This window comes from Acomys minous (assembly GCF_964271855.1).
Source record: "Acomys minous genome assembly, chromosome: 20".
Classification (NCBI taxonomy): Eukaryota; Metazoa; Chordata; class Mammalia; order Rodentia; family Muridae; genus Acomys; species Acomys minous.
The window spans coordinates 5,486,734-5,506,230 of NC_140502.1; the positions used below are offsets into that span (position 1 = coordinate 5,486,734).

General features: G+C 46.2%; 1 protein-coding gene across 5 annotated transcripts in view; it reads left to right on the forward strand.

The window, feature by feature from the left end:
- The first annotated feature begins 5,804 nt into the window (after positions 1-5,804).
- Positions 5,805-19,497, forward strand: part of LSM14A (LSM14A mRNA processing body assembly factor) — a 44,226-nt gene continuing 30,533 nt past the window's right edge. For all 5 annotated transcript variants that reach the window (XM_084770831.1, XM_084770832.1, XM_084770833.1 and 2 more), the window contains exon 1: positions 5,805-6,105. In XM_084770831.1, coding sequence (XP_084626957.1) covers positions 5,985-6,105 — 121 coding nt within the window. In that variant the 5' untranslated portion in view covers positions 5,805-5,984. The remainder of the gene's footprint in view (positions 6,106-19,497) is intronic.

The window sequence follows — 19,497 nt, forward strand, 5'->3', positions numbered from 1 at the left end:
AAGCTGACTTCGCAAAGGGTTCATAAAGACTATCCATAACGATGAGTAAAACACAAAGTAGAACTAACAAGATTGACTACTGTGTACTTGTACCCAGGGAAGAACCTGCTCTCGGGACTGGACACTGTATTGGTCCGCTTTCCTTTTGTCTTTAAGATAAGATAGGATCACATAGCCGGGCGTGGTGGCGCACGCCTTTAATCCCAGCACTCGGGAGGCAGAGGCAGGCGGATCGATGTGAGTTCGAGGCCAGCCTGGTCTACAAAGTGAGTCCAGGACAGCCAAGGCTACACAGAGAAACTCTGTCTCAAAAAACAAAACAAACAAACAAACAAACAAAGAACTTCTCCCAGCACTCAGGAGGCAGAGACAGGCAGATCAATGTGAGTTTGAGGGCAGCCTGGTCTACAAAGGGAGTCCAGGGCAGCCAAGGCTACACAGAGAAACCCTGTCTTGAGAAAAGAAAAAAGAAAAAAAAAAAAAAAACAACGAAACAAAAACTCAAGGCCAGCATTCGTCTGTCCCAAGGGTAAAGCCTACAACAATAACCCAAGAACTTGCTAAAAAGTTCTACAAGCTCTTTAGTCCCAGCTCTTAGGAGGCAGAGGCAGATAGATCTCTGTGAGTTTAAGACCAACCTGGTCTATATTTCTAGGACAGCCAGAGCAATAGAGTGTGGCTCCCTGTCTCCCGGGAAGGTCGGATCCCGCTGGGCTAGGACTGTGCTTCTCCTCCTGGAGGTCCGAGGTCTCTGGGTGGAAAAGAACAAAGCACAGGATCCCAAGTGAGCGTGGAACAAGATCATGCCACGAGATCTTTGGTCCAGTGTCTCCACAATACGTGTTAGTGTTCTTTTAGCTGGACTGCTCTCTAGCTGGCCAGGTGGCAGCAGGGAGCTCAGGGTTTTGAAACCCAACCTGAGTCGGACAAATGGAATGGCTGTTTCAGGAGCAGTCAACAGCTCGCCCTCAAAGATGGGCATGAAAGATGGCGACAGCAATGGGCACTGACTCGCCTCAGAACTGAAGCTCCCGGGCGACTAGGCCAGTTCTGCGATGACTGTCTGGCCAGCAGTCAAGTCTGGGGACGCAGTGATGAACTCTCCTGAGAGAAGGGAGGCCTTTCTTTCCCCAGTGCTACAGCTCAGAATAAGCGAGTCTAAGTAGATGGTGTTCACAGCTTTATTTCATGAGAAACAGGGACTTATAAACCTTGGGCAGTGGGGAGGAGTTTTGGGGATGAATGCATTTGATTGGCTGGGACTAGGATGCTGGTGATGTTCTATTTGCATAGGGAAAGATAACAGGTGACAAGCTTACAGGACTGACCCTCTGCAGCCACCATGGGGTTGTGTCGCATACTCCTAAGTCTGGCACGGAAACAAGGAGTTTTGTCCCGCACACACACCTTCTGTTCTCAGGATGAGATTTTAAATCTCAAATTGGAGGTTTCTGGGATTTGAACTCTCTCCATCTCTGCAGTTCCATGCCAATTCCCCTGGAGGCGTGGTCCAGGAGCCCCATAACTCTTCATTTTATGGAGATGTCCTCATATGTTGGGAATGGTTTGGTTTTGAACCAGAACCCAACTGGCATTGTTATTCATCTGCCGTTTTAAAAATTGGACGGGGCAGGGTGCAAATATCAAAATAAAGCGCAGCATTATCAGATAGTTAATAAAGGGTAGGGGTCAGGAACTTAAGGAATTACTGAACCAACTTAACTGCTTAGCTGGTCGACATCTCATGGGCCAGTGTACAGGCGGCTCAGTGTACCAGGATCTCCAGTTAGAGCTAAAAAGGGTGAGACATTCCCCCCCCCCTCCCCGCTCAACCCGCCTTGCCCAAGGTCCTAAGTCTAAACATTTTGGGAAAGGCAGTCCTATTTTTCATAGTTTGTTTTCAGTCTGCACCTTCTCAAGGGACTGGATACGGCTTGTGGAGCAACTGAAGCCTCGAGGTCAGGGCATTCCCTGATATTGGCCTAAGGTTCCCTTACCCTCTTTCCAAACCCCAACAGCCCAACAGGGTGTAGGTAATGACCTTGTAGCCTCTCAGAAAGAAACAAAAACTCTGATAATGCAGCAGCCTGGTAAACATCATTAGGACAGCTGTCAGCCTCTTAAATCTGCTGGCTGGCTTGTGGTTGGTGGGTTGCACTGATCCCCCAAGACAACTGCCATTGCCTCGGGAAAGTGACTGTCACCAGCTGTGGTCCCAAGTCTCCCAGGAGGGCCAATGGCCACTGGGCCTCATTCTGAGCTCACTCCGGGTACCTTGCTCCAGCCTCTTCTGCCCAGAGAACAGTGGTGCTCAGACCTTCCGGTGGATAAGTACCCACTTCCTGCCCAGTAGCAACCAGTCCTGCTGGGAGACTCGGAACCACAACAGAGTGAGACCCAGACTTGAAGCAAACAACAAAAGTTCTGTTTGGGCCAGGCATGGTGGTGCACACCTTTAATGCCAGTAGTCAGGGAGGCAGAGGCAAGTGGATCTCTGTGAGTTCAAGGCCAGCTTGGTCTACAAAATGAGTCAAGGGCAGTGAGGGCTACACAGAGAAACCCTGTCTTGGGGGTAAAAAAAAAAAGGGGGGGGTCCATTATTGTAGAAAATTGATTAACCTGGAGGCTTTTCTAATCACCCACTCTAGTTCCCAAATAAAAGACACAGATACTTATTAGGTTTATTAATCAGCTTTAGGCCCAGTAACTGGGCAGATATGGTTTATACTAATCCTCTAAGTTAGTCTGGCTATTTCCCAGCTGCAGTCCCCAAGTTGGTCCTGTCTAGGCCGCATCTGCTCCATCAGGCCATGTCCTTTCTCTACCTCTTCTAGTGGCCCCTACTTGCCTGCCTGCACCCCAAGTCCCGGGCCTTAGTTCCACCTACCTGTTTTACTGCCCAGCTACAGGCTCTCTAGTTTCTTAATTAACCAGACACAATTGGGGAGCAAAGCTTACACAACATTGTGCAAGAGTACACTCAGACTGCACCCAGATCTCAGGGCCCAGAATTCCGCACTTGTATCCATAGAGCACCAGGCCAGCTCCCAAGATGGTTTTAATGGGTAAAGCTGCCTATTGCAAGCTTGATGGCCTGAGTCTGACTCCCAGAAGCCTCACCTGGCAAAGGAGAGAACTCATTTCTTTCTGAAAGTTGGCTTTTTTTTTTCCTCAAGTTTTTTTGAGAAAGGGTTTCTCTGTGTAGCCTTGGCTGTCCTGGACTCGCTTTGTAGACCAGGCTGGCCTCAAACTCGTAGTGATCCACCTGCCTCTGCCTCCCGAGTGCTGGGATTAAAGGTGTGCACCAGTATGCCTGGCTAAAAGTTGTCCTCTTATCTCTACTTGGGTGCTATGGCACTTGTGTGTATCCACATAAGCGCTCTCTCTCTCTCTCTCTCTCTCTCTCTCTTTCTCTCCCTCCCTCCCTCCCCAATTTTTCAAATTCCCAGTGAGGGATTAAACTTTACATGAATTATTAGGAGACACACTCAAGGTAGAGCAAACACAAACCGTGGGATACTGATGACCTCGGAACCATGGAAACAGCAGTTTGTTTGGGTAGTGGTGGTGGAAACAATAATGGAGAAGTTATCAAATTGGCAATCAGATGTACTATGTAATTAGGGCAGGGGGTATAGCTCAGTAGTGGAGCACTTACCTAATACGAGTTCTATCACCAGCCAGCACCATGGGAAAACAACGTGTGTGTGTGTGTGTACGCGCGCCAGATGTGGGAGGTGTAAATTTGAGCATTTATAGAAACTGACAATGGGAAAGAATGAGCTCACTATGGAAGCATGAGAAGGCAGCTTTGGTCTGAGACCTACACAGGGAAGGAAAGTCCAAACATCAATTTGCGTACCCAGGTGATGACTTTATACGGAAGCCACCTGAAGCCACTGAGCACCAATCCCGTCACAGCTCTCATCTCTCCTGCTTTCCCAGCACACCCAGATAATCAGCACGCATTCACTCTGCTCACCGGACATCCCGCTTGCCTTCTGCTTTCATCTCAGCTGTTCACTCTTGCAGCAAATGTCTACGGAGCAGCTGCCCTGTGCCAGTTGCTACACTTGGCCCCAGTGATGATGCAAGCAGTGACCAAAACAACACCCGTTTCAAAACACTTGCACTCTACCCAAGGACGCAGGCACACACCTATAACTAAATAGACACACTAGGGGCTTTGGGGGTGGGGGTGGGGGAGCCAAGCTGAGTAGAGGGGAGTAGAGGAGAGCGAGGTCCGGTATTGTAAATAGATCATCTTTTAAGAGTGGCTTTGAACAGAGTGTAACGCATTGTGAAAGCTCTGGGTGAAGAGGGGGATGCTGGGAACACTATCGAGTTGAGTAACAAGAAGCTAAATCATGTATTCCCTTATAAGCCTAACTAGGAAGTCTGGTTTTCACTTTGGGTAACATGTAATCTGTGGAGAATACTGCGTAGAGGAGGGATGTTATCTGACTCGATTAACAAGAGTCCACCATCTCTTGCTACTTGAACATGACCCCCCCACCCCCACCCGGCTGCTGTGTTAAAAAAAAACAAAACAAAAACCTATTAGGGCTAAGAGAAGTAGAGAGAATTCTTAGGAAGCTACTGCCAACCATTCTGGCCAGAGTAATTGAGGCTTCTTGCAGAGGTGTACGGATGGAGATGATCCAGATTGAACAGACCAGATTTAAAGTTAGAACAGATGTGTGGGTGAAGGGAAAGTCAATCCAGGGTTTGGGTCCCTAGTTACCTCAGAGAACAAGGTACTACTGCAGCTCTGGACACAAAAGATTTAAGATGCCGATGATGATCGCTTGGAGAGATGATCGTTGTTAAGAAACTGGACTTCAGCCGGGCCGTGGTGGCGTACGCCTTTTATCCCAGCACTGGGGAGGCAGAGGCTGTGAGTTCGAGGCCAGCCTGGTCTACAGGGCAAGTTCCAGCACAGCCAAGGCTACAGAAGTCTCAATTTTAAATAATTAATTAATTACTAAAAAAAAAAGCCGGGCATGGTGGTGCACACCTTTAATCCCAGCACTCGGGAGCCAAGAGCAGGCGAATCACTGTGAGTTCGAGGCCAGACTGGTCTACAAAGTGAGTCCAGGACAGCCAAGGCTACACAGAGAAACCCTGTCTCAAAAACAAAACAAAAAACCAACCAACCAAACAAACAAAAAAAGAAACTGGAATTGACCTAAGTGATTAAAGCTGCAGAGAAACACTTGGGGCTGGGGTTTCTTGCATACTTAGTGGCCAGGAGCATCTGGAAAGCTAGGAGGAGCCCAGATCAAACTGTTTGAAAAAGGCTGGACTCACAGGAAGGAAAAGAGTTTTGGGGACAGAGACCCAGCGCCTCCTGGAGCAGCAGCCCTTGGGGTGTGAAACTCCTTGGGCAAAGACGTCTGCTCGGGCATATGACGGTGAGAGAGCCCCGTGACCCGCGGAAACCAGCAAGACACTGGGCTCGTGATAAAAGTACAGCCCGCCTGTCAGCATCGCCAAGCGGGACGGCAGCTCGTCCAGTCTCCATACGGCGTCTAGGTGCCGCGGAAAACTTCCGTCTCTCCGAGCCGCCGCCGGAGCGCAGGACAGCTTAGCAGCCTCCCTTACGGGGACTCCGGACCGTCCTCCGCTCGCCGAGTCTCGCGAGAGAGCGCGCGGCCTCGCCCTCCCAGCATGCCCCGCGCGTGCCGCCGCCGCCGCCGCTGCTGCCGCTGCCGCTGCCGCCGCCGCCGCCGCCGCCGCCGCCGCGCCGCGGTTTGAGGGCGGGAGGTTTGGTTGCGGGCGGGGGAGGGTTGGCGGGGCGGGAGGGAGGGGAAGGAAGAAAAAAAAAAAAAAAGGGGTAGCGGAGTCGGCGCAGCCGCCATGTTGGTTCTGAGGCGGCTGCTGCTGTGAGGCGCCGACGGAGCGAGCGGGCGGACGTGTGGGAGCGGCGAGCGCGGCGCGGGATCGGCCTGAGTGCGAGAGCGGCGGGCGACGGCGGCGGCGCCATGAGCGGGGGCACCCCTTACATCGGCAGCAAGATCAGCCTCATCTCCAAGGCGGAGATCCGCTACGAGGGCATCCTCTACACCATCGACACCGAGAACTCCACGGTAGCCCTCGCCAAAGGTACGGCGGGGCGGGCCTCGGGGTTTGGGGAGCGCGGGGCCGGGCGCCCCGCGGCCTCCTCCGCGCTCTCCTCGCTCTCTCTCTCGCTCTCTCTCCCCGGTTCTTGGGGTTTGGGGGAAGCCGCTCCCGAGCGACGAGGCCCGGGCCGCGGCCTCCTTCCTCCGGGGCTCCCCGGATCTTCTTCCTTCCCCCGAAGCCCCGCGCCTTCCATCCGGGTAACTCCGGGAACGAGTGCGCGGCGCCCTGGGCGGGGCGGTTCTGAAGTCCCGGGAAACAGCCGGGGAGAGAACACACACACACACACACACACCCAAGGGCTCGTGTGTCTTCCAAGACCGAGCGAGATTCGGCCGTTCTGTCTTCTGAACCCACCGAACAAAGCCCGAGGGAGTCGGGAGAATTTTACCGCCTACCTTGAGTTGAAGGCGGATGTGTCGACTCCCCGGCACCCATTTTCCTCGGCGTTCTCCACCTCGCTCGATCGCGACGGTTTCCTCGAGTGTGAACACTCCTAAAAGTAAACTTTGGGTTTTGCGCCGCAGACTTGTGATGATCCCGGAAAAGGGCGTCCGTCCCGTCCCGTCTCGGGGCCGAGCGCATTCCCGTTGGGTCTCCTCTGCGATTTGTTAACCCGTTAAAGCCGGAGTTTTTGTGCAGTTCTAAAAGGGTGCGCGTTTAATAGGCGTGCTCGCTGCCTCCCCCCCCCCCCCCCCACGGGCCTCTTTCTCTGGAACCCTGGTAGAAAGGAAAGTTCAGATTTGATGATCCAGGATTCTTGGGCACAATTGAGATCGAGTATTACCGGGCGCTGACCAGCTTCGCTGTCCTTGTGTTCCACGGCGAGACTTACCCCTACCTACCCCACAGTCCTGAGCGTCCATACAGTCCGTGTCTAGGTTTTGTTTCCGTTCACACGTGCTTTGCTCTGCCAGGAAAGCAGGAAAAGAAAAAAGGGAGAGAAAAAAAAAAAAGAAACTTGAGCTTCTGAGCTTAGATGATGTCTTACAACAGGTTTTTGTTTTTTTGTTTTTAAAACTGTTCTGACAGTTTTTTGACACCTGGTGGAATTGTTAAGAACTGCCTACGCCTAGCAAAAGAGACCCAGGGATAGGAAGATTCTAAATCTCAATCGTTAGCTTAATGAAAGAGTCGTTTCTCGGTACCAAACAAGTTTTAATGTCTCGGTTTGGGGATAAATTGACCTGGGTAAGAAAGTATCTTTAGGTTATTGAACACTATCTGATAGGGATTAGGGTGTGGCCTGCTTGGAAGAGCTCTTGCTTAGCAAGTGGAAGACCTGGGTTCCCTCCTCATTCCTGCAAAAACAAAGCTTAAAAAAAAAGGTGCACTATGAAAGAGTAGGATGTTTTCCGCAGCTGCATTGTGCTGGTGCTTATGTAAGTGTTGGCAATTTACATTAAAAAAAAAATTATCTTTGAGTCAAAAAGTTAAGGAGTCTACTTTTGGTTTTTCGAGACAGGGTTTCTCTGTGTGGCCTTGGCTGTCCTGGACTCTCTTTGTAGACCAGGCTGGCCTCATCCACCAGCCTCTGTCTCCCAAGTGCAGGGATTAAAGGTGTGCGCCACCACACTAAGGAGTCTACTTTTTAAAGACCAGTATGAAGCCTAGTGCTGTAGCACTCCCTGCTAGTCCCAGATTTCCAAAGGCTTCTTGAACTAGGGAACTTCACTTAAGCTAGGTTATCTTAAAAAAGCAGCTAAATACAGGTATATCAATCGATAGCATGCTTATTTATTATGCATAAAACCCTAGGTCCTGTCCCAAAGAGAAAAACTGGATGTGGATGGTGCATGCCTGTAATTCCACTAGGGAGATGAACACTGGAGATCTGGCATTCAGGATCTGCCCAGTATTCGTAAAACCTTCAAAAATGAGAAAGAAAAAAAAAAGGCCAAGGAATACCCCATAACTCTCTCTTTGCTTCATGGAGGAGTATTGTACCGCATTGCCTGTTAAAGAACCTGCTTTCATCTTTTTAGTTATTCCCTATACTTAAGGATGTGTGATTCTCCTTAGTAATTAAACATAGATGGTGTGAAGCTGGGCATGGTGGCACAGGCCAGGCCAGTCTATTTAGGAGAGTTCCAGACCAACAAAACTACAGAGTGAGACCCTGCCTCAAAAACAAAAGAGAGTTTTGCTTGCTTTTTAATCTGTTTCTTACCAATGGAGATTTTACTTCATAGTGTTAGTTTTAATGACTTTGTTTCTCTTATTTATTGTTTGGTTTTTGAGACATGGTGTCTGTATAACAGCCCTGGCTGTCCTGGACTCACTTTGTAGACCAGGCCGGCCTTGAACTCAAAGAGATACACCTGCCTGTGTTTCCCAGTCCTGGGATTAAAGCTGTGAGTCACCACACCCGGCTTTAATGACTTTATTAAGGGGCGGGGGGAGCACTCTAAAGTTCTTGGTGCTCTCACCAAGTGCTCTTCACACTGGTTGAAAACAGTATTTCTCATTAAAGTGGTCTTGTAGAGGCTTGGGGATTGTTTTTGTTTATTTTCATAGTCTCATGTGGCTTGGGCTGGCTTCAAACTGTGAACTCCTAGTCCTCTAGCCACCACCTAGGTCTAGCCACCACGTAGGTGTTGGGAGTATAAGGCATAAGCCAGGCTTAGTAACTTTTTACAAATACTTTCATTTTTATTTATGTGTATTTGTGTGGTCTGTGAGGTGATAAGTGCATGTGAATGCGTGTGCTGGAGTTACCAGGCAGCTGTGAACCATGGTTTCTTCCTGTTTCTTCTGGGTTGGTCAGTTGGTCGCTTGGTTTGCTTGAGGCAGTCTCTCAGGCTGTAACTCAGGCAGTCCGTGAACTATGTAGACTGGTATTAAATTATCAATGATCCTTTTGCCCCTGCCCTCCAAGTACTGGCACTACAGGTATAAGCCCCCATGCCCAGCCATTTGGGTTTCTGAGGTGGGGTTCTCACCGTGTGTGCCCTACTCTGGTCTTAAAAGTCAAGTCCTACTGCTTCCGTCTTCAGGATTACAGACTTGAGCCATCACAGCCCTTTTTTTTTTTTTCCCAGAGCTGAGGACCGAACCCAGGGCCTTGCGCTTGCTAGGCAAGCGCTCTACCACTGAGCTAAATCCCCAACCCCCACAGCCCATTTTTTAAGATTTTGAATGTATTAATATTTCTTAATTGCAAATCTAACCTTTTATACTTTAACCTTAAAAAATGATAACCCAAAGTTCTTTTTTAAATGTCTTTTTTTTTTTTTTTTTAAAGACAGGGTTTCTCTGTGTAGGCTTGGCTGTCCTGGACTCACTGTGTAGACCAGGCTGGCCTTGAACTCACATCAGTCCACCTGCCTCTGCCTCCCAAGTGCTGGGATAAGGTGTGCACCAAAATGTGTCTCTTAAACAAAATACTTTATTAGAATAAAATGCTGGGCATCTTACTAGTTTGTGATAAATTCTGATCATTTAATGTATATTTATAACATTGTTATTTAATCCCTATACTGGATGTATGATTTTCCCTTAATGTCCAGGACCTAACACTTCAATTTTCAAAATGAGAAATTGGTGGCTAGGAAGACAGTGAAGCCTCTAAGGTGCCTGCCACCAGGCCTGCCAGCATGAGTTCAGTCCCAGGACCTGTGTGGTGGGAGTGAGCGCCAACTCCAGCAGACTAGCCTCTGGCTTCCACATGCACACAAATTTAATTCTTTGAACCTTTTATGAATTTTATGTGTTTTGTTTGCATGTATGTCTGTGCATCACAGGCATGCCTGGTGCCGATGGAGACCAGACCCGGGCATCAGATCTCCTGGGACTGGAGGTGCAAGTGGTAGTGAGCACTGGAAGAACAGCTCTTGCTCTAAACCCTGAGCCGCTTCCCCAGCCCCCAGATAACTTTCTAAAGTTACTAAAGAGCTGGAGAAATGGCTCAGCCGTTATGAGCACAGTGGTTTGAACTTAATGTAGATAGAGTGGGGGGGGGGCTGTGGGGGTTTTGTTTGTTTTTGTTTTGTTTTGCTTTTAACCTTCCCATAAGTTTGGCTGTTTGACAGTTAACAGTTAGCTTGTTTGCAGTTGGGGGCTATTCAGAATAATGCTTTTAAGAAAATTAGTGTTTGACTTCACTGATGTGTTGAAATCATTTTACATACTTAGAATTTGAGTTGCAGGAGCATAGGGAGTGTGTGTCTTTACTAAGTAATGCAACGTAGTTTTCTCTAGTAGGTGCTTTCTAGTATTTATTCAGTAAGAATTGGAGTTGTTGCTTATGTCTCACCAACAGCTGTACTAGCACTGGTTGCCACATATTTGCCAATCTGGTGGGTGGGTAGTTCAGTGTGGTTTTTATTTATTTTTGTTACTATGTGGAGGAAGGTTTGTGCCCCTTAGTGCAGGTGCCCATGCAGCCCAGAGGCATGGAGCCCCGGAGCTGGATTACAGGCGGTTGTGGCCATCTTCAGCCCCTTGAATGTGGTTTTAGTCTCTTTCTCTGGCTGCTAATGAGTTTTGAAGGTCTCTCCAGAGCTAAGCCTCTTGGTGTTCATCTCTCCTTAAGTGCCTTTGAAATGTATCACTTATATTCCCACATCATTTTCTGGAGTTTGAGTTCTAATTATAAATCTTCCTGGGCAGTGGTTTCTTATTGTAGATAGTTCTTCATTTTAATTTAGTTATATTTTAATTTAGTCATGTTTATTAGGCATTCTTTCAGGGCTAGTGGCTGTTGTTTCTTTTCTTCTTATTTATCCATGTTAATGTGCTTTTTCTTAATCCAATGCTGTGGAAATACTTTGTCTTTTTAAAATGCATTTTTATTTTGCTTTTTCGCATTTAGGTCTATAATGCATCTAAAGCTGGTTTTGTGTATGGTAACAAATGTTTAGATCTTTAACGTTAGTAAGGATTCACTTGGCTTTTATGGGTCACATTATAATTTTTATCATTTACATGGCTTTGACATATAGCCTAATATATCTGAAACTGTATAATTCTTTTGAACTTTTGTCTAGTTGGCATTTGGTGTGATATAGAAGACTTAGGGTGACCATGCCTGTGACTTTGCCTAGTAGCAGGTCATCGTTTATGCTTGTTTTAGTGTCATTATTGACAGCATTTTTCTTTTAATGTTCCAGTGTGGATAATAAGTTGTATTTTGTATTGGCCCACAATAGTAAGAAAGTGAAAGCCTGATGGAGTGTACTGGTAATGGTTGGTTTCTGTTGTATTTTGCTAGAGATTTTCATAAATTAACTCCCTTCCAGAAGGTGAAGCCCAGATACGCTTGATGGCCTTTGATCCTAACAGCCTAGGTAAATGCAGGGAAGTCTTACGGGGCAGTCTGAAATAACACTGGCAGCTGCCTTTTAAGTATGTTTGAGGATAATCAGGATCATGGGGGTTTCAACAGCTCCTCCAGTTTGTAGTCCTGTGTTAATTCTTAGAAATTAAAACATCTGGGGAGGAGAGATGGTTTGGTGGTGAGGAGCACTGGCTGTTTTGCCAGAGGACCTGGGCATTCACATGGCAGTTCACAACCATTTGTAACTGCAGTTTCTGGGGCTCTGACTCCCTCTTCTGTCTTGCAAAGGCCTGCATGTGTGTGGTACACATAATACACACACACACATCCAGGCAGAGCATCCATACACATAAAAAGTTTTTAAAATAAATTTAAAACATGATCTCCTAAATGGGAGTATTGGGGAATTTCCATGAGTGGGTATGTAAAAGAGGAAGTTTTATAACAAAATAGACATTAGAAGGTAAACTTTTTGGTTTTTCAAGGCATGGTTTCTCTGTGTAGCCTTGGCTGTCCTGGACTCACTTTGTAATGGCCTCTAACTCACAGCAATCCATCTGCCTCTGCCTCCCAAGTGCTGAGGTTAAAGGCATGCACCACCACTCCCGGCCGAGAGACAAACTTTTACTTTAACTTAAGTTTTCACTTAGAAGATTCAGGTCAGGATATTGAATAAAATTTTAAAATAAGAGATAGGCACAAATAATTTATGGAATAGTTCCAGTTTGTTTACACTTCACATATGGATTAATGCATTTAATGAATGACAAGGGAAAATCATATAAATGAAAAAATTGTGTGCTGTTTAGTTAGCTGTCTCTGGGAAATCAGTCAGGTCGGCACTGCAGAGGGAAAAGATAGAAAAAGAATGGCAAGTCAGTAGCTTTAAATGAGTTGCCCTTAAACCTCAACGAATCTGTGTCAGATAAAAAAGTGGTAAAGTTAACAGAGTCTTCCATCATCTGCTGAGTCCTGTCCTCCATGTTCGCTGGCCACATAGTCATAAGCCAGTGTCCCAGTGGAGCGAGCAGGAGAGCAGTGGAAGTTCTTGTGAGGAACTTCTTTGGTTTTTTTTTTTTGTTGTTTGTTTGTTTGTTTGTTTTATACTAGGCCTTCCTATGAAGTCTGGCTGTCCTGTACTCACTAAATAGACCAGGGTGCCTCCTGGGAGCTGACATTAAAGGTATGCATCACCATGCCTGGGGCAACTTGCATGATGGGAAAAATCTAACTCTAATAACTCACAAAATTACTATTTCGAACAGCAAAGATCTCATGAAATTTAAAGCCCAGATTTCTTTTGTTTGCCCTATTTAGTGAGGTTGCCTGGTCTAAGGCTTCAGAGCATTTTTGTTGTTGCTGCTACACAAGCTACAGAAATACGAAGTCTTAACACAGGTGATATTTGTCTTGCAAATGGAAAATACGAGCCGTGACTGACGGCATAATACTGAAAGCACTGTACAGCAGGAGAAAGGAATAGAGGGTAGAAGTGACAGGAAATAAACCTTATTGGCTCAGGGTCACAACACGGCTGTATGTAGCTCAGTGCTGCAATAATAGCAGCAGTAAGTACGTAGTTTAACCTGAATTTAATTCTCTACAGAAACAGTTTTTCCTTATTTTCTCTCATACTGCTGTAAAGTAATACTTCAGCTGTTTAAAACATCATTATAAGCGTGGTGGCATACGCCTTTAATCCCAGCACTCAGGAGGCAGAGGCAGGAGGATTGCTGTGAGTTCAAGGACAGCCAAGGCTACACAGAGCAACCCTGTCTCAAAAAAACAAAAACCAAACCAAAAACATCATATTAACATATTTTGTGTAAAGTGTGACTTAGTCAGCTTATTCTAGTTTTCTGTGTTTCTGGAAGAACATGTGACCCAACAGGTTGATTGGAGTACAGAATTCTCCTTGACTGTGGCAAGGGTTTTAGCATATTTATCTTTTCCATGGGGATGTAATGCTTGCCTTTTACCTATCCTGGTAATTACTTGAAGTGTTCCATAAAGGTAATTAGCTTAGAGCTGGGGTTTAATGAAGTGGCAAAGCACGTTTAAGTGCTTAGTGCCTAAAACTCCTTTCAATGTGGGCCCATTCTCCCTCATCATTTCACTCTTATCCTGTTTAAATCCCATGTCGGTCATTACAGTGAGAGTGTGCCCTCCTGCTCCACACCCCTGCATCGCGGACCCTCCACCTACCCTGTGAGCGTGCAGAAGCCGCGGCCTCATTACTAGCCACCTTCACGCTGCCTGTACTTGGGCCCACTGGCCTCCACAGTCTCAGCCTCTTCCCAGGACCCACGCTCTGTTTCCATCCTCTAGTCTTCGCTATGAGGCCCCTGTGTTCCTGCAACGTTTGTACCCCACTTTTACCTTCTGCCTGTTAACTTGGTGCCTTTTTGACTCAGAAGAGTAGTAGGCAGAGCACAGTGGATAACGGTAATGTGCTATAAATTTCAAAAAGACTAGAAGCAAGGCTTTTGGAAGTTTAGTGATAAACAAAGGTGAGGAGATAGCTATGTTTAACCTGACTCAAACATCACACAGTTAGGATCCATGTAATAAACATTGCATAGTACTGCACGATATGTACAATTTCTGTGTTCGTATGTGTTAGCTTAAAAATAAACAGTAGAGCCAGCAAGCTGGGTCCGTGCTTAGAGACACTTGCTGGAAAGCCTTATGTGATAACTGACTCAAATACCTATAACCTGGGGCCCTCATCGTGGAAGGAGAGAGCCGGCTCCTGCAGGTTGTCCTCTGACGTCATGCAGTGTGTGGCACATGCGTATGCCCACACCACAGGCCTGCCAGTCAGTAAGCACAAGCTAAACTGTACCTCCGCCCTTCTACTTGGGCACTTTGATCATTTCTGCTCTCAGTATTGTTTTCTTCTCTAACTGCACTTCTGTTTTCTTTGGTTGTGTCATTTGGGAGATTAAAATACAGTACCAGCCAGGGGCAGTAGTGCACACCTGTAATCCTAGCGCTCAGGAGGCAGAGGCAGGCAGATCTCTGAGTTCAAGGCCAGCCTGCTCTACAAAGCAACTCCAGGACAGCCAAGGCTACACAGGGAAACCCTGGTGAGGGGCTAGGGGTGGGGTGGATATCAACCACAAGAAAGAATGCCAACTGAAAGCAATTTACAAAGTCAAAATTAGGCCAGGCGTGGTGCAGAAGCAAGCAGAATTCCGTGAGTTCAAGGAGCCTCTTCTTTCTTTCTTTTTTAATGCACAAGGTGGACTTTTAAAAAAAGGCATAAATCCACAAAAGACTGAGTAGATTTGGAAAAGAGATAATCTTAACAAAATTTTGAGCAGGGCATGGTGGCGCATGCCTTTAATCCCAGCGCTTGGGAGGCAGAGGCGGGTGGATCGCTGTGAGTTCGAGGCCAGCCTGGTCTACAAAGAGAGTCTAGGACAGCCAAGGCTACACAGAGAAACACCATCTAGAAAAACAAAACAAAAATAATAATAATTTTGGAGGCCAAACAGCAAGTAAATGAGTTTAAAGAACAAATTCTTAGAAGACTAAGACTTGTGAGCTAAGTATGTGGTAGGTAAAGCCAAGAAATAACCTGCTCTGTACCACTAGGTCCCCAAAAGCTCAGAACTGGCATTGGCACTGGACAAAGGAAGCTAGAATATTGTGAAGTCACTGAGGCTGTGTATAGAGCTGCAAACTAAAGGGCAAGCTCAGAGTTTGTTTACAGTGCTCAGACCAGCAAGTCCCTCCTCCTTTTTTTTTTTTCCTTAAGATTTATTATGTATACAATGTGTGTCTGCATGTACCCCTGCAGGCCAGAAGAGGGCACCAGATCTCATTATAGCTGGTTGTGAGCCACCATGTGGTTGCTGGGAATTGAACTCAGGACCTTGGGAAGAGCAAACAGTGCTCTTAACCTCTGAGCCATCTCTCTGGTCATGTCATCCCCTGCTGCCCTTATTTATGACTGGCTACTTACTTGTTCTCTGGAGAGAATAAAATAATAGTAAAACTGGTTCCAGAGAAACCAAGCACAGTGAGAGCATTTGGAATGTAATGAAGATAGACACACTGGATGCGGAGGCAGCCATGCTCAGTGTCTTCCTCTCCTACTAAGTTATGCATTTGGTTAATAGGAATTAATGAGTATCTTGTCTTTTGTTTTTTAATTTTAACTAAGGACTGGCTGGAACTCAGCAGGCCAGGCTAGCCTTCCTTGAAGCTGCCTTGACCAGCTTCTTCCTGACTGCTGAGATTACAGGTGTTTACTGCGACAAATTGTATAAGTGCTATTCAGCAACTATAATTTTTCTCTTCTCTTTTTTAAAACAGCCTTATTGTATATAGTTTACATGCTATAAAATTCTCCCATTTAAAGTGCAGAAGGAAAGAGTCTCAGGCGGTTCAGTTGGTAAAGTGTCCAAGGCAGTGAGAGCCATGCAGCCATTACCTCTTTTCTTTATTTCTTCTTTCTTTAGACAGGCTTGTCAGCTTACAGTCCAGGAAAAGGCGACATGGCAGACGTCCCCGCGGTGGCAGTAGTGCACGGCTGTGACTCCTCCTGTCCTGGTAGAATAGGAAGCAGAACCAGAGTCTGGCTTTGCAGCAGTCCCACCAACCTCGGCTCTGTGTGTGTGGCAGGTCATACCCGTTCTCTTTGCTTTTGGCTTTGTGTTCCCTTACAGAGCCCCAATCAAGCTGCGGCCTTGAGCTCTACCACTGATCTGTAGTCCCCGGTCTCTTTGCTTTTTTGGGTTCTGTTTTGTTTTTGTTTTTTGGGTTTTTAAAAAACAGCCTTGGCTGTCCTGCACTCGCTTTGTAAACCAGGCTGACCTCCAACTCACAGTGATCCACCTGCCTCTGCCTCTCGGGTGCTGGGATTAAAGACGTGGGCCACCATGCCTGGCCACATTATATTTGGTTGTTTGGTTGTTTGGTTGGTAGGTTTTGAGACAGGGTTTCTCTGTTTAGCCTTGGCTGTCCTGGACTCTCTGTATAGACCAGGTTAGCCTTGAACTCACAGCAATCCACCTGCCTCTGCTTCCAGAGTGCTGGGATTAAAGGTGTACGCCACCATGCCCAGCATCTGGTAGATTCTTAACATGGAGCCGTGATTGGATTTCACGGAATCCTTGGTCCCCTGAAGTTATAAATTAATCTTGTCATGTGTTTATAACATTCAGGAAGAGAGTTTATGGATTTTGGTAGTTTTCCAATACACAGATGAGTGAGACCTGTCTTCTATATGCCTAGTGCCTTTTTCTCACGTTTACATAGTTGGTTAGTATAGATGCATGTTTTCATTACATTGCTTACATTCTTAGAGTCCCTTAAAATGTTTTATTAGCTGTATTAATTTATAGGCAACATTTATTTTATGAGTCACATGAATTTGTTTAGCTGGAAATTTCCCAAAAAGGAGGGAGAGAAAGTTTTTGTGGACTCAGAGGTATATGTCTGCCTGTCTTACTATTTCTACATGTGTAGTAGTAATTTGCCTTACCAGCTGTCTTGGTTCCTTGTCCCACCTCCTTCCCCAGTGCTAAGAATAGGATTTAGGGCCTCACATAAGTTAGCCATCCTAGGTACCCACCTGCCCCGTATACTTTTAAAACATTGTTTCATAGGTTTTTTTGCATTTGCTTTTTTACAGAAGAAGAAGTTTGGCACCGCTCTGGTTTTTGTTTCTGTGTACTGCGTGTCTGTGTTGCTCCAAGGAAGCCAGCCTTTCTTTAGCCCAGGAAATTGTTTCTCTTTTGGTTGTTCCTTTCTGTTGTAGATTTCTGCTATCCACATACTTCAGTTTTAAATGTTTTTCCTCTATGTAGTTCTGACTTGGCTAGGAACTCAACTGCATAATTCAGTTTATCCTTGAACTCAAAGAACTCCATCTGCCTCTCCTGAGTTCCTTACTTTGTTTATCCATGTTTTCAATTCATAACATTCTCACATCTCTGCTCCAGGGAGTTCACCCTACCCATGTAACTCAGAATCATTTTGGAATCTCAGTTCAGATGTTTTACAGTCAAAGCAGCTCTTTGATCTTCATGTGATTTCCTTTAATCTTCACTTTCCTCATTCTTGTCATTCTTTATGAGAGGACTAGCCACCTACAGTGCAGTCTTTGTGTAGAGCAGTTAAGTTAGCACATGTGGATGGAGCACCTGTTTATTCCCAGGGTGGGGGTGGAAAAGAACAAGCCGCGGTAGTTAGTGCTCTCTGTTAAGTTGTTTTAAGCCCACAGCTTTCCTTGGTTTCCTTCTGATAGGTTGTCAAGCCCTGTTAATTCTGATTCATCCTCATACATAAGGGAAGTCCACAGCTGAATGTAAGGCTCAAGTTCCAGCTTGCCCATGGCTCGTGGCTCCCGTAGCCACATCGGCTTCCTTTATCATCTGAACGGCAAGTTAACCGCTTCCTGGTAGGCTATAGAGAGCCATAAGTGATCACCAGCAGTGTGACTCACGGGGCTCACTTAGTTGATACCAGCAGGATTTTGTAAAGCCTGATTGTCTAAAGGGGGAAACTGCTGGTGAGATCAGCTGCCCTGGTTTGTTTTGGTTTTTCAAGACAGGCTTTCTCTGTGTACCCTTGGCTTTCCTAGGATTTGTAGACCAGGCTGGCCTGGAACTCACAGAGATCCACCTGCCTCTGCCTCCAAAGTACTGGGATTAAAGGTGTGAACCATCACTGCCTGGCCAACTGCCCTGTTTTAAGAGGGTGGAGAAGAGGAAATGTACACTTACATCTAATTTTGTTCTTCTTAAGCTTTATCTTTCTGTCTGGTACCAGACAGTAGAGTCTTTGTGCATAGCATATTAGCAACCTATTGGTCACATGAAAAGTACTTTTTCGGAACAATTTTGCCCGGTTGGAAAATGTATGCTTCAAATCTTGGCATGTGTTTATTTAGAAGGCAGTAGAATGAGGACGGGGTGCTTTTTGGGGCATGGTCTCACTGCAACCCCACTGGCCTCAGTGTCCTGGGTGGAGACAGCATTAAGGATATTTTTATCCTCCGATGTGCTTATCTCAGTTTTCCTTTGCCCATCCTGTGCTCTGCAGAAATGTTTTGGGGTCTCTCTTAACTGGCAGGTCCTTGGAAGCGTGTGTTAACAGAATCAGCTCTGCTACATTCTTTTTTCCCTCACATTGCTTCAGTGTGCGTTGCCTTCATAAACAAGGAAAGAGGTTTGGGGTTTTGTTGTTGTTGCTTTGTTTTTGGTTGTGTAACTCACTGTTAATTCACCTGGATACAGGTTGAAAGGAGGCCTAATTGAGCTCTCTGATTTTGCAGAAGGGCCTCTGATACACCCACTCTATTTGAGGGCAAGCTAACAACAGGATGCTATCCGAGACCTGAGATATTATCCATTGTGGTGGTGATGAATTGAGATTGATTTTAGCTGTGATTTTCTTTGTTCTGCTTTCTATTCTTCATCCTTCCATGTGGAAAGGCCAAAGTAGGAACTGGAAAGATACCCCGTGGTTAAAAGCAAGTACTGCGGGGCCTGGAGAGATGGCTCAGCTGACCAAGGACCTGAGTTCAAATCCCAGCACTCACATGGCAGCTCACAACTGTTTGTAACTTCAAGAGCTGACCCTCTCACGTAGGCATACATGTGGGGAAAACACCAATGCACATAAAATAAAGGTTTAAAAAGAGTTTAAAAGGAAAAAAAAGGCAAGTACTGCTTCTGGAGAGGACCCAAGTTTGTTGTCTGTACTCCATATCAGGTGGCTTGTAGCTCCATCTCCAGGACACCTGATGACTTCTGCTCTCCTCCCGTGGGCATTTGTATTCATATGCACATACTTACACCTAAACACATACAAACAGACATAGTTTAAAATAATGCAGTTTTTGTTTTGTTTTTCGAGACAGGGTTTTTCTCTGTGTAGCCTTGGCTGACTTAGACTCACTTTGTAGACCAGGCTGGTCTCAAACTCAACATCAATCCACCTGCCTCTGCCTCTGCCTCCCGAGTACTGGGATTAAAGGTGTGCACTTCTACACCCGGATGTAAGTATTTTTGTAAAGGTCAAAATATAAACTTTTTTGCCTTTATTTATTTACATTGTCGGGAGGACACACACCATGGTTCCTG